General features: G+C 39.2%; 1 protein-coding gene across 7 annotated transcripts in view; it reads right to left on the bottom strand.

Moving 5' to 3' along the window:
* The window catches only part of LOC143022785 (calcium/calmodulin-dependent protein kinase kinase-like), a 745,076-nt gene that overhangs the window by 442,376 nt on the left and 287,700 nt on the right, over positions 1-15,000 (bottom strand). Inside the window, exon 2 of one of the 7 annotated variants that reach the window (XM_076181353.1) lies at positions 10,490-11,089. The exons of the other annotated variants lie outside the window; for them this stretch is intronic. Within the exon in view, the coding sequence (XP_076037468.1) occupies positions 10,490-10,626 (137 nt within the window). The 5' untranslated portion in view covers positions 10,627-11,089. The remainder of the gene's footprint in view (positions 1-10,489; positions 11,090-15,000) is intronic. 7 annotated transcript variants of the gene reach the window in all.

Consider the following 15,000-nt stretch of genomic DNA (forward strand, 5'->3'; position numbering starts at 1 on the left):
GAGATAGTTCGAGACTCCGTGGCGTCGGGACGGGTTAGTAATAAGAACATCCTAAGCTAAATTCCCTGCTGCTTTGAAAAGTCCTTCGCAGAGAGGCGCCGTCATAGCCCCCATTCACAGGGAAAGTTTCGTGACACTGAACAAAACCAATCTGTCCACACAATATAAATATGCACACACACACACACACACACACACACACACACACACACACACACACACACACACACATATATATATATATATATATATATATTTATATACATATACTGTATATATATATATATATATATATATACACACACACACACACACACACACACACACACACACACACATATACACACACACACACACACACACATATATATATATATATATATATATATATATATATATCTATAAATATATATATATATATACATATATATATGGAGGTGAGGTGGCAAAATGAAAAGCTAAGGTTAGAGTAGTGAGTTTACTCACACCAGACGTTTGGAACTCTAGGGCCTTCATCACACCCTAGAGGTCGAAACGTCTGGTTCTGAATAAAATCACTACTCTAGCATTAACTTTTAATTTTGTCATCTCACCATATTTGTCAATCTTTATGAATATATATATATATATATATATATATAAATATATATATATACATACATATATATATATATATACATACATATATATATATATATATATATAAACATATATATATATACATATATATATATATATATACATATATATGGGAAAGGTGGAGGGGGAAACACGGGTCTTTATCTGATTATCGACGTAACACGGGGATTATATACAAGGACAAAACATCACGGTGACATTTCGTTGATCAAAAATCATGTTTTATTCTCATTATTTTATTATGCATTCTGTATCGATGCTAATTATTAGTATTATGTTATGTTATTATACTGTAATATAATTATATTATATTATATTGTATGTTATTATTTTTACAGTATTATTATTATTATTATTATTATTATTACTATTAGTATTATTATTAGTACTATTATTATTATTATCATATGTTACACCGATGCTGTTTGAGGTGTTATACTGGAACAGTTGAAACATTACACATGACTGCCGGACACAGCACGGGCCGGGAGGTGGGAGAAGTGGAGTGGACGGAATGCACGGCGGAGTATGCAGCTAAAAGACGCCCAGGACAACTCAGACATAACACGGTGACAAAATATCACGGTGACATTTACTTTCATATATATATTTCCATTTTTCAAAACTCATATATTTATTCTTATTATAATTTTATTGATTATGTATCGATGCTAATTATTATGTTGTACTATAATGTGATATACCATGATATGATTTGGTTTGGTATATTATATTATATATCATATTTTATATTGTATATTGTGTCATAGATCATGTTGTGTTGTATTATTATTATATTAATATTATTGTATTATATTGTACCGATGCTGTTTGACATGTACTGGAACCAGCCACCAACCACTCCGCAAGGAGGGAACGTGGGCCTGACTCACTATATACACCGCCAACTTCGACCTAGAGTAACACTCCTCTGAAGAAGCTATTGTAAGCGAAACCGGTCAGGAATAAACTCGATAATCGGATAAAGACCCGTGTTTCCCCCTCCACCTTCCCCATAATATGTCCCAATGTCTCTACATATACATATATATATATATATATATACAGTATATATATATAATACACACACACACATATATATATATCATATATAATACTCACACACATACATACATACATACATATACCAAAGGCTTTTTCTCCATTACATGGGGGGTAGCCAAAAAGAAAAAGGCATAGAAATCACTCCCACCCATTTCATTTCCCATATATTCCACTCCCCTCCATCCTCCTATCTTGGCACCTCCTGGATCACGGGTCATCCCTGCATCCTGTCCACTGCCCTGGGTCAGAAGCAGTGTCGCAAGACACAGCACATCCACAGCAAGGCCGCTTCATAAAATTCGGCGACCCCCCCCTCTCCGTCCCCTCATGCAGAAAAGGAGAAGACGGGGAGAAATCCCTTCGGGCTGCGTCAAATTTTTTCATACATACTTCCTCACCCCCCATCCCCCACCCACTCCCCCTCATGCATCACAGCCTCATCTATACACAACCCTTCTCCATTCACCCCTATCTTCTGTCCTCTCCCGTCCTTCCTCCACAGACATTCCTCTCTTTTGTAAAGCCCCTTTCACCCCATCCATCCATCTCATCCTAGGACGCCCCCTCATATTCACTCCTTCTACCTCCGCCTTCCACACTTCTTTTAGTAATCTTTCTTCACTCATTCTTTCCATGCGTCCAAACCATCCTAATACTCTTTCATCAACCCTATCTCCCAGCTCCCTTTCCACCCCTGTTCTCCTCCTCACCTCCTCATTTCTCACCCTATCCAGCCTAGTAACCCCTATCATACTTCTCAGACATTTCATCTCAAATACATTCAAATTCCTTCTCTCTTCCTCTCTCATGTTCCATGTTTCTACCCCGTACATTGCTGTTGGCACAATCACTCCTTCATGTAACCTCCTCTTAGCATCCATTCCCAGATGTCTATTTCTCATTACACTTTTTAATCCACCAAGGCATTTACTCGCTTCTCTCAATCTACATTCTACTTCCACCCCCACTCCTCCCTTTCCAGTCACATTCGCACCCAAGTATCTAAAACTATCCACTTCCTCCAGTTTCTCACCTTTAATGCTCACTTCCAGCCTACTGTCACTCTCTCCCCTTGTACATCTCATCACCTTACTTTTGCCCACATTTATCTTCAGCTTTCTTCTTTCACACACCTTCTCAAACTCCGTCACTAACTTCCTCAATCCCTCCTCTGATCCTGCTCCGAGCGCGGTGTCGTCAGCAAACAACAGCTGGCTCACCTCCCACTTTTCTCCATTTTCTTTAATCATCTCCAACCCCTGACCCACTACCCTTGCATTCACCTCTCGCACCACCCCATCCATGTAAAGATTGAACAGCCAGGGCGACATAACACATCCCTGACGAAGTCCCACCTTTACCTCAAACCATTCACTCTCTCCATTTCTAATCCTAACGCAAGCTCTACTACTCTCATAAAAACTCTTGACTGCTCTTAACAGCTTTCCTCCTATCCCATATATCTGCAGTACCTCCCACAGTGCCTTCCTGTCTACCCTGTCGTAAGCCTTTTCCAGATCCATAAAAGCCCAAAAAACATCCTTACCTTTTCCTATAGCTTTCTCACATATCTGCCTTACCACAAAAATCTGATCTACACATCCCCTACCTGTCCTAAAACCACACTGTTCCTCACCAATTACTCCCTCTGTTCCTCTCTTAATCCTCTCAATCAAGACCCTCCCATAAGCCTTCCCAACTACACTCAACAAGCTGATCCCTCTGTAACTACTACACTCACACTTGTCCCCTTTCCTTTGTAAAGCGGAACTATACAGGCACTCCTCCAGTCCTCTGGCACTCTACCCTCTCTTAAACAAACATTAAATAACCTCACCAGCCAGTCCACCATCACTGTACCTCCTTTCTTCAGACATTCTGCATGGCATCCATCCAACCCAGGTGCCTTACCTGCTCTCATCATCTTAACGGCTGCTTTCACTTCATCCTTCCTTATTTCTCCTCCATTTTCCTCACTCATCATTCTCATTTTCTTAGCGCTTCCCACTGCAACTACCTTTCCCTCCCTATCCTCCTTCATATTTAGCAACTCCCCAAAATACTCTGCCCACCTTCCTCTCACTGCCTTCTCTTCCATTATCATCTCTCCATCTGCACCTTTTACCTTTTCTCTATTTGATTCGCCTCCCTTTCCTCTTTTAATTTCCTTCCAAATCATCTTTTTATTACTTTCAACATTTTCTGTCAAACTCTCCCCATTTCACATCTGCTCTCCTCTTTGCTTCCTTTATCTTATGCTTAACTTCCTTTCTCTTTACTTTGTACCTCTCATACGATTCCATCGTCCTAATTTGTAGCCAATCTATGAATGCCTGCTTCTTCTCTTTTACACCCTTCTTTGCTTCCTCATCCCACCACTCACTACCCTTCCTTCTATTTCCTCCCGCCCTCCTTGTTCCACACACCATCTTTGCACACCTTATGACTCCTTGAACCATCCCCGTTCCTCCTCTACTCCTAGTTCTACTCTATCCTTTACTCTCTCCCACTCCTCTCTCAACTTCTTCTTATACTCATTCTCCTTTTTTTCCTCATTTAAGCAGTTCACTCTAAGCATCTCTCTACCTTCTGCCCTTTTCCTCTTTCTCCACCTATTCTCCACTCTCAATTTACCTTCCACCAGGAAATGATCTGATATTCCCCCACTCTCTCCCCTTAGAACATGTACATCCTTGACTCTTCCTACCATACTCCTGGTCACCACTATATAGTCCATTAATGCTCTATCTGCCACCCTTACATCCACCACCCTCTCCCATGTGTACTTATGCTTGACTTTCTTCTTAAACACTGTATTTGCTATCATCAACTCTCTTTCAAGATACATCTCCACCATCAATTCTCCACTACGATTTTTACCTGGAACTCCATACTTCCCAATCACTCCGTCAATTGGTTCATTTCCTACCCTAGCATTTAGGTCTCCCAATACAACTACATTGACATTTCTCCCTAATCCCTCTATGCACTCATTTATATCTACCCAAAAAGCCTCCCTTTCCTCTACGCTCTTTTCACTACCAGGCCCATATGCACTTACAAAAACCCACATCTCCTTTCCCAGCTTCACCTTCATCCACATCAACCTTGATGACACCTCCTTCCACTCCACTACCCGCTTACTTATCTCTTCACTTACTAGTATAGCCACCCCTTCTCTCCCTCGTCCCCTCTTTACTCCTGATTACCTCCCAGCTACACTCCCAAACTCACAGTTGCCCTTTCCTTTAATTTTTGTTTCACTCAAAGCCAGTACATCCATCTTTCTTCTCACAAACATACTGCCTATCTCTTCCCTTTTACTCTCATCTGTACCACATCCACGCACATTAAAAGACCCAAACCTTAGGGTACTGGTTGGAAAGCTCCCAGACCCTCTTATGCCTTTTCTTTCTTTTTTAGGAATATCCCCTTTTGGGGCTACAGGTAGTAGGACTCCTAATCCCATCCCCCGTCCCTTTTTTGTCGCCTTTTACGACTCAAGTGGAAATACTTGGTGGCAGTATTCTTTTGCCCCCACCACAGGGTAGGTAGGCGAAAAAAGGAAATGAATATTCAGAGAAATGGTACAGGACAGTAACAAGGGGTTGGGGGACAGCATAACGGAGGGACAGTCGTAGTATAAAAGTGTCATCATTTCTCTATGTACAGAGTTTTCCTCTATCACAGACAAAATGATGTGTGGCTCTGGTCCGTAGGGGCGCCTCATATAGACCCTAAAGTATCAACTGCATGCTACTCTGCCACAATAACATGCAGCCAATACCCCATTCATATATATATATATATATATATATATATATATATATATATACATATATACATATACATATACAGTATATATATGTATATATATATGTATATATATACATATACATATATATATGTATATGTATGTATATATATACATATACATATATATATGTATATATATGTATAATATGTATATACATATATATATGTATATATATACATATATATATATATATATATGTATATATATATATATATATATACATGTATATATATCAAACAAGAACCCACTGTGTTGGATAAGAAGAAATGAAATAGATAATATCCATATATTTCGATCACGGATCACAGTCCGTGATCGAAATATATGGATATCATCTATTTCATTTCTTTTTATCCAACACAGTGGGTTCTTGTTGAATTTTACGAATGTATTACATTACTTTGTAGATGTGTATATATATATATATATATGTATGTATAGAGATATACAGTATACACACACACATATATATATATACATATATATGCATAGAGATATACAGTATATACATATACATATATATATATATATATATATATATATATATATATATATATACAAGCCACGGGCTTCGCCGGGGGCTTGGCTGCGCGAACAGTGGCCTACGGCCGCAGCTTTCCGCGCTCTAATCCCTCATTTTCCCCTTTGGCCTCGGCCTCGGGGCGGAACCCCAACACGGGATCCCCAGTACGAAGAAGAACGCGAATAACGCGAAGAACGCGAAGAAGAACGCGAAGAAGAACGCGAGGAAGAAGAAGAAGAAGAACGCGAAGATGAAGAAGAAGAAGAACGTGAAGAAGAAGAAGAAGAAGAACGCGAAGAAGAAGAAGAAGAACGCGAAGAAGAACGCGAAGAACGCGAAAAAGAAGAGGAACGCGAAGAAGAAGAGGAACGCGAAGAAGAAGAAGAAGAAGAAGAAGAAGAAGAAGAAGAACGCGAAGAAGAAGAATTCCACCTGACCCCGACTTACCCAAGCGCTTTTTCAAGAATATTTTTAGGACAAAGTGTCACCGTAATACCACCTGTCCCCGACTTCCACAGTGTTTTTTAGAAGAATATTTTTTAGACTTAGATATGTATATATACGTATATATATGTTATATATATATATATATATATATACATATATATATATACATATATATATACATATATATATATGTATACATATATATATATATGCGTGTGTGTGTGTGTTTGTGTGTGTGTGTGTGTGTCTGTGTTTATATACATATATATATATATACATATTATACATATATATATATATATACATATTATATATATATATATATATATATATATATATGTGTGTGTGTGTGTGTGTGTTTATATATATATGTATATATACATATATATTATATATATATATATATGTATATATATATATATCTATATACAACACGCATACACACACTCACTTTCGCTCACACACACACAAACAAACACAGACACACACACACAATATATATATATATAGACGACAAACACACAGACACACACAAACAGATGAAGAAAGTAAAAATACACAGATGATGGCGCCACACAAGAAAACTAATATGAGACAAATAGATATCCTTTACCCTCTTTGATACGGAAACATAATCAACTTCTTTTGTTTCTTCAGGCAACATCTGCACAATTTTACTCAGGTTTTGCCCGCTCCCTTCGTCTCCCCCTCTCCCTCTGCCTTTCACTCCACTCCTGCTTCAGGTATATCTCCTTTAATCTTTTCAATCCATTGGTATACATTCTGGAACCTTCTGCGCAGAACCATACAGTTTCATTCGTTTGAAGAGAGCCAGTATCAAGAAGGGCAACTCTATGCAACTGTGACCCTCGATATATTCTATCATTTCAGAATATTAATCATTGTATCAAATATGAAAATGTTGGTATTGTTTTATTCATTATATATTTTAACTTGACGAACAGTAGACTTTTTTTTTTATCAATTAAAGTCAGAGCATTGAACTGTTTTGACCCCTTCTACACTATGACGGGTCTTTGAATCTTTGAATGTAGCTAACACCTCTGAATCTTAGGGAATTGGGAATGAATTCTATGCATGAGACTTGATTTTTTCAGATTGTCGGTCGACGATTTCATTCCTATGGTCATGGTCCTTCACCCGTCCAAGGGATATGAGGCTGTTTCAATTGCACGGTCATGACCATTTGAAAAACTTCGTACGTCTGACAGCCTGCGTGACAGATTGTTCCAAAAATTTTCTTAATTCTTATGCTCGGCATCAGCATGGTCGCTGGTCAAGCGGGTTAGAGCGTCGCTACTTGCGGCGTAGGTCGAGATGACGGCAGTTCGATCCCTTCCACCAGCGAGTCGGACCAAGGACATGTTTCATTGAATTCCAGGCTACAAATTTCTCTGTAAGGGGCCCTGTCCTGGCCTCCTGATAGAGAAGAGTTTGCGATGCTAAACCAAACTATTTTGATTCCCGGGACCCGCTGCAGACTATATCACGTTGGTTCCTGACAGTCCTGACTAGGCGGGGAGGCGACCCAGTATCGGCTTAAAAATACAACAGCTTGCCGCAACTGACAATGCTTTGTTCTACCAGAGGTTTCTCGCTTCCTTATGCTTTGATATATATATATATATATATATATATATATATATATATATATATATATATATATATATATATATATATATATATTGTCTTCTCAAGTATCGTTTTTTCTTGAAGACTAGGTTATTTCTTCCAGCTCTGGAACTTAACGTAACTGTGCAAACCTACCATTTCATGGTCGCAGCCTATTTTTACTTTATACATAGGGGTAACATGACTAACGCTGTTGCTTTTATTTTCTAATATAAAGTACATTTCATCTTTTGTTGTTCCGTTCGGAACGCCCAAGTCCATTTACGACCTACACGCCCTTGGAAAAAAGGGATCATTATTCTTATGCACTACTTCCCTGCAGATATAACTGGTACCTCGGCCCTGTCATTTCCCTTACATACATCAAACCTTCCAATGCATAATTCATCTGCCATGCTTTCACTACTCTGGCATTAAAGTTTTCGACCACAAACGTACTTTTTTTAATCCATTACCTAACTTAGATCATCACAGGACTCAATTTCATTGTCTGAACTCTGTGAAGTTGATGCATAAATCTGAATTATTCTTGGAGAATTTTTGGCATATTCTAATAAGAACGTAAGCTACTCTATTTTATGTACTACTGAATTTCACTACGCTATCAGCAATCTATTGGCTTGTTAAGAATCCTACTCTACTGAAAATTTCATTTTCTTTGCCTCTATGTGATTGTGTCGAAGCTACATGAGCTTCTTCGCCTCCCTTAAGACTTCACTCAGTACCATGATATCTATGTGATGTTCTCCAGTTCTTCCATCGAAATCTTCACTATATTGTCTTTTCAGGGGGGCTCTCCGTTGTTGGTGTAAAATTTTATCTTCCTCAAGTAGTTTAATGTAAAAGCCTCGGGTATCCTTAGACATTATTTACTTGTATTTAACGGTACATTGATCAAAGCCACGCGAGTTTGAACCTTTAGGTGATGATAATCCATTAAAAAAGCCCGTGGCAACATTAGGTGTACTGATCATAATTAATTGACTGCTTTTATAATATTACCTTGCCACAGTTTCTTGTAGGATATATTTTTCATGCGACCTTATTCAACATATTCGGTGAAGCTCTATATATTCATACTTAATAGGGAACCTTGTAGTCCACGCCGTCATTATGACGCTACACCATATATCAATGGGAAATCTCCCTGTCTCTCATATGGGATGTGTCAATTAGCGGTGGGTTCTGCGACTACAGAGATTTCCATCTCCTATTGGACATAGCTCATGTAGTCATTAAGATGATCAAACCTAGCAACGCTAAGATGTCAGTTTTAGGATGGGTCAACAACCTTGGGTAAAATTTAATATGAAGATAATTTTATACACTATTTGCAAGAGGTCATGCTCATCTAAAAGAATGACATTGGCGGATGAAGAACCAATATAATGAAAAAGTATACAGACGAGACTTTTTCGGCGACAAGCAAGACGAGTTGCCCTCTTCCATGTCCCCATTACAGATCGAAAAAGGATTCTTCTCATTATACTTGGTCGATCCCCTTCGATAGAAACCCGCTGCCACCAGAGTGACAATGGGTCGAACTACATTCAGACTCTGTGGCAGGTCAATTAGTGCGACAGATCCGTGCAATACCAACGGGGCTGTGAACCTTGTCAACCGGACCTGTACAGATAATGGGACACAGCCACCCTCTCCCCCGAAAACATGTAAACATTTGGTCACATGACTTTATTTACGTATTACTTATTTATTTATCTATTCATTTATGTATCTACTTTAGAACACGAACGGCTACATCAGAATATGTGATACAAATCCGAAATGCACAATGACCTACATATGACAAGCATAATACATATAAACACATACTCTCACACTCTCTGACACACACACACACACACACACACACACACACACACACACACACACACACACACACAAACACACACAAACACAGTGCTGGCAAATCCTAACAATGCAACATTACTTAATTGAAAACATTATTATACATACAAAAATACCAACAAGTAATTGAATATACAAGTAAATACCTAGGTAATTAAACAAATTGATAAAAAATAATACATATAGTGAATACGGTGTTACCTAATGTAAGTATTTACACAAATACATACATACATATATATATATATATATATATATATGTATATATATATACATATATATGTATATGTGTGTGTGTATGTGTGTGCGAGTGTGTGTGTGTGTGTGTGTGTGTGTGTGTGTGTGTGTGTGTGTGTGTGTGTGTGTGCGTGTGTGTAATATACTTCAATAAATAACCAATTAAACAAAATAATGAAAATTACAGCAAATGAAGAAATGAATCAAGAAATGTATGAAAACAGTTTTCCCTACAATACCTGGTGTGGCTTTCCTGCTGTTGTTTTTGTTGGCTCAGTTCCTGGGGTTCTTGTTGTTGTTGTTGCTGTTGAATATATTGTTTTTGTTGTCTTTGTATCTCCTGCTGCTGATGACCTGCCACGGCCGTTCTCTGCATGCCCTTTCGTCACGTAGAGGATGCGGCAACGGCGGCTGCGGCAGAGACAGCGACGGCGCTCTCACTGGCGGTGGCGACGGAGGCTGCGTGATGGCTACTCGTCTTCAGAGGACTCGTTCTTGCCGAAGTCGCTGCAGCAGGAGCGGCCATACCAGCGTCTCTTTCGAGTCAGGTGGCCGTCCTTCTTCTCCTCCTCCTCCTCCTCCTCCCTCCTCTTCCTCTTCTGCTGTGGTCGTGTTCGAAGTCTCAGCCCTAGGGTGACCTCGAACATGACCCTGAAGGAGGAACACGTCCTTACGACCTCGGTCTTGCTTCTGCAGCTTCGAGAAGAACGTCGATCGAACTCTCCTCCAGCTGCTTCGACACTCGAAGTTCCGCAACCATTTGGCACATGCAAGTCATCTCAAGCTGAGGTGATCTCAGCCGGCGCACTTGGTGGAAATTGTCGAGATAAACCTAACCACTGAAATTATGACGTCACGTATGATTATTATTGATGTGGGTTGCCAACTAAGGGTAATAAACGCGATGTCATTTCTCTCAGATATCATGAAAAAATTATAGTCTATTTCGATTATTTTTTATTTAAATCTAGTTCCTAAATGTGTTCGTGCATACTGGTCTTGAGAACTTCTCAGGATATTTATAACGGGTGATGACTTGACATATTTAATTTTTGGTTGTCACCAGACGATTTTATTCAAGTGAAGTGATCCTCAAGAATAAAGAGACTGTTCAGACTCCAGCCTTTTTTCAATTGAATGAAATCGTCAGATGTTACATAGATTAAATATCATAAAGTGGCTGCCAGACACTGACTCAATGTCGAAGAGTTATTTGTGAATCCCGTAAGTTAATGAAATGGTCCGGTGTTGACAAGAACAAAATCAATGACATCACATTAGCGCCGGAATTAACCACATTTTCAGATCAATATATGTACGTTAAGTCACAATTAAGACGTGATTAATTGGGGGTAATATTTAACCCCTACCATACCGGGTTGTACTAAACCCTTCATTGCCGTCAAGCTATTTTATTTCCATGACGGTAGTACATTAACTTTTATTGTGATTGTCTTAAAGCTGTTAAATTCATCCCCGTGACACACCGTCGGTAGTAAAGAAGTTTGTGTTCTAACACCAAAGTTAAATGAGAATGGGCTTAGAGACACAACGTGATTGTTGGTATTGTTTTACCGTAGACTTTTATCAAACAGGTCCTATTTCTCGTTACAGCCACAGAAATTCGAAGAGAGTATTGATTCTCCTATAAGGTAATAGATGGCATCCTTAACCCTGCGAGATTATTATGTTGCAGATTTATCTAATGGTTTGTATGGGACTTAAAAATTGCAAGAAATATATAGATTTCTCGTGGTGCCGCCGCTTCCTTAAGGATATCATAAGATTTAACGAACTTCGGAATCCAGCTGCACGCAAGTTGAGAACCCGCTACATGGATTCTAGAAATGATTCTTACTCAAATAGGACCTTCTCCAAAAATTCCCGCCTCGAACTCTCATTGGTCAGTTCGTCAAGCGTAGGATCCCTGATTGGCTGAGTCACGGAGCTCGACGACAAGTACGCTGTCACAAACAAAACCGCAACCTTACCTAATTACAAAGTCGAGGGTATGGGTCGGGTCAGATTGGGTCGGGTTGGGTTAGACTAGGTCGGGTTGGATAAGGTCGATTAGAACTGAGTCGAATATAACGTGGGTTGTGTTAGGTCGAGATGAGCCGAGATCAGTTGGGTTGGGTTAGGTTGGGTTAAGGATAGGCTGGCTTGAGTTGTTAAGGGTCTGTTTTGGTCTGGTCTATCCATCTCAGGTTAGGTTGGGTTGGACTTGGTAAAGTTGGACCGCTTTAGGCTGGACTAGCTGGGCGGGGCTAAATTGCAAAATAAATTATACACATAAATTAGCGAGGCAGGCGGGTTTGGGAACGAGGTCACCATGAGGGGGGGAGGGGGCATTAAAGTGAAGATGACTTTCCCCTATATTCGGCAATATATTTTCGGATTTTAATCTCGGAATTTATACTAAGGAAGTTACGCCATCACATAAATATTCTAACATTTACAAAGTTGTTACAATGAGGCCACGGTGCACAAGATTTATTCTGGTTAAATATAGATTATTTATTCAGCCCAAGAGTGTGGGTTTTGGGTTGCAGCGGGGTGTTAGCCCACGGACACTTTGGTGGCCATCGTATTATTACAGGAGAAGAATGTCCTTACCCAAAGGGAAAAATCCTCAGATGGAAGGCAGGAATTGTTTATAATTCAACTCCTTGTTTTGAACTCTACAAGACTAGAATGGATCTTGGAGTACCCTGGGTAAATGTGCATATGTGTGTGTGTTAGTGTGTGTGTGTGTGTGTGTGTGTGTGTGTGTGTGTGTGTGTGTGTGTGTGTGTGTGTGTGTGTAAGTGTGTGTGTGTGTGTGTGAATATGAATGAGAGAAAAATAAGAAGAGATTGGCAGTCTGTAAGAAGAAAGATGGATGTGTTAGCACTGAATGAAAATAAACTGAAAGGGAAATAATAGTTTGAAACAGCGGCTCTGTTGGTGAAAGGCAAGTTGTGTAAGTGTGTAGAATGTAAGCATCATCGAGGATACTCGTAATATGCTCGTGAATGAGAATTAGGTGTGTGGTATACAAGTTATGAGTGCAGATGGCCCAGATAGTAAGAAAATAAAGTAGGAGAGAATAGTTGTAGAATATTTAAAAATGTGAGGAGAGTTTTGAAAGAAATATAAGAGTTCATGTGTTGGAATACAAATATCACAGTAGAATATGAACCAGTGGATAAAGTAATAAGGAATTTTTGTATGCCGGGAAGGAATAAAAGTGGAGAGAAAATGTTGATGTATAGTAAGAAAGAATTGATGACAGCGAATACAGTATTCAGGATGAAATGTGTACATAAGTATACATGGACCAGGCTGGTTGGTGAAAGGGTAGTCAAGAACATTAAATCATAATGTAGTGGTGTCCAAGTGTGTGAGTGGAAGAGTTATGGATGTTAATGTGTTAAGGAAAGAGAGCGATGGAATTTATGATAACTATCTGAAAGGAAAACTGAAAGAGGGTGCAACTGGGAGAAATAGAAGAGGGAGAGATAGTTGAATAATGGGGCTTGTATAAAGGTCGAAATGAATAGATTATAGAATTGCATTGGGGTTGTGTGGTGTCGTTATGGTTCTTTAACGCGTATGGAGTGGCAAGGGTTGTTGTCAGAAGACTGACAGAATTTTGAAAATAATAGATGAGAATGAAAGAACGTGAGAAATGAACCAGTTGTTACTTCTGGATAACATCACGTTTGTGATAGACCACGAGCAAACTAAAACTGAGAGAAATTGAAGAGGAAAAAGTATGCAAAAGAATAAAAATGAGTGAAAGTAGGCAAATATTAAGAGACAAGAAATTCAAATAATAATGAAAGTGACAGACTATAAAGGACGAGAGGCTTGGGTAAATACAGGGTATCTGATGGTTGCGAATGGTGGTAGTTGGGGATTGATATGAAGAATAATGGAAGCAAACAAGTATCTGGATGAAAAGAGTCTCATGAGAAGTTCTGTAGGAATTTGGAGATCGATGTAAAGAATATTTTTTTTATGAAAAAATGAGGTTCTGTCTAAACAGGAAGCTTGGCATGTACAGTAAGGGAAGCTACAGGAGACTGAAAGTTACGTAGAGATAAAGTGTCTGGGAAATATGATAAAAAAAAAATTAAGAATGGATCAAATGAAATATGAGGAGATGAGAAGGACAATGGGAGTGGAAAGAAAGATGTTGGATGTGGAAGACGGGATCCTAAGATAGCTTGACCATATCAAAAGAGAAAAAAAGGAAGGACGACTAGCAAAGAGAATGAGCAGAAAGGGGTTGACTGAACTTGGGAAGAGGACCGAGACTGAGTTGAATGGACGGGGTGGAAGGTCTTTGGTTGTATGTAAAGTGTCTGCCGAGCAGGGAGGAGTGAGTGCAAAAAATGAGAGAGCCTGGAAGAAGGTTGTGTGTGAATGGAGAGATGACGGGGCCTGAAGGGATGTTCCCAACTTTTTCATGATTCATTCTAAATGCACGAGGGAGGAGAGAAGGGCGATTCTGACACGCTGAAGCGCTGGAAGTAAACAAGCTTCGAATGTCAAGTCTTGTTATGGAAGAACTGTGCCTAGCTACACACCTTTAACACAAGCAAGGTGTTAGGGCTCTGGACGATTCTTTATCACCCACAAAAGGGATGGAAGAGCTGCTTGAAATGAGTTACTCAACTCCTCCATATATAAGATGAAAAAAGGTTTGGTATGTATGTATGTAATATATATATACACACACACACATATATATATATATATATAT

Source organism: Oratosquilla oratoria, chromosome 1, assembly GCF_046742065.1.
Source record: "Oratosquilla oratoria isolate Oo_2021 chromosome 1, ASM4674206v1, whole genome shotgun sequence".
In the NCBI taxonomy this organism is placed as follows: Eukaryota; Metazoa; Arthropoda; class Malacostraca; order Stomatopoda; family Squillidae; genus Oratosquilla; species Oratosquilla oratoria.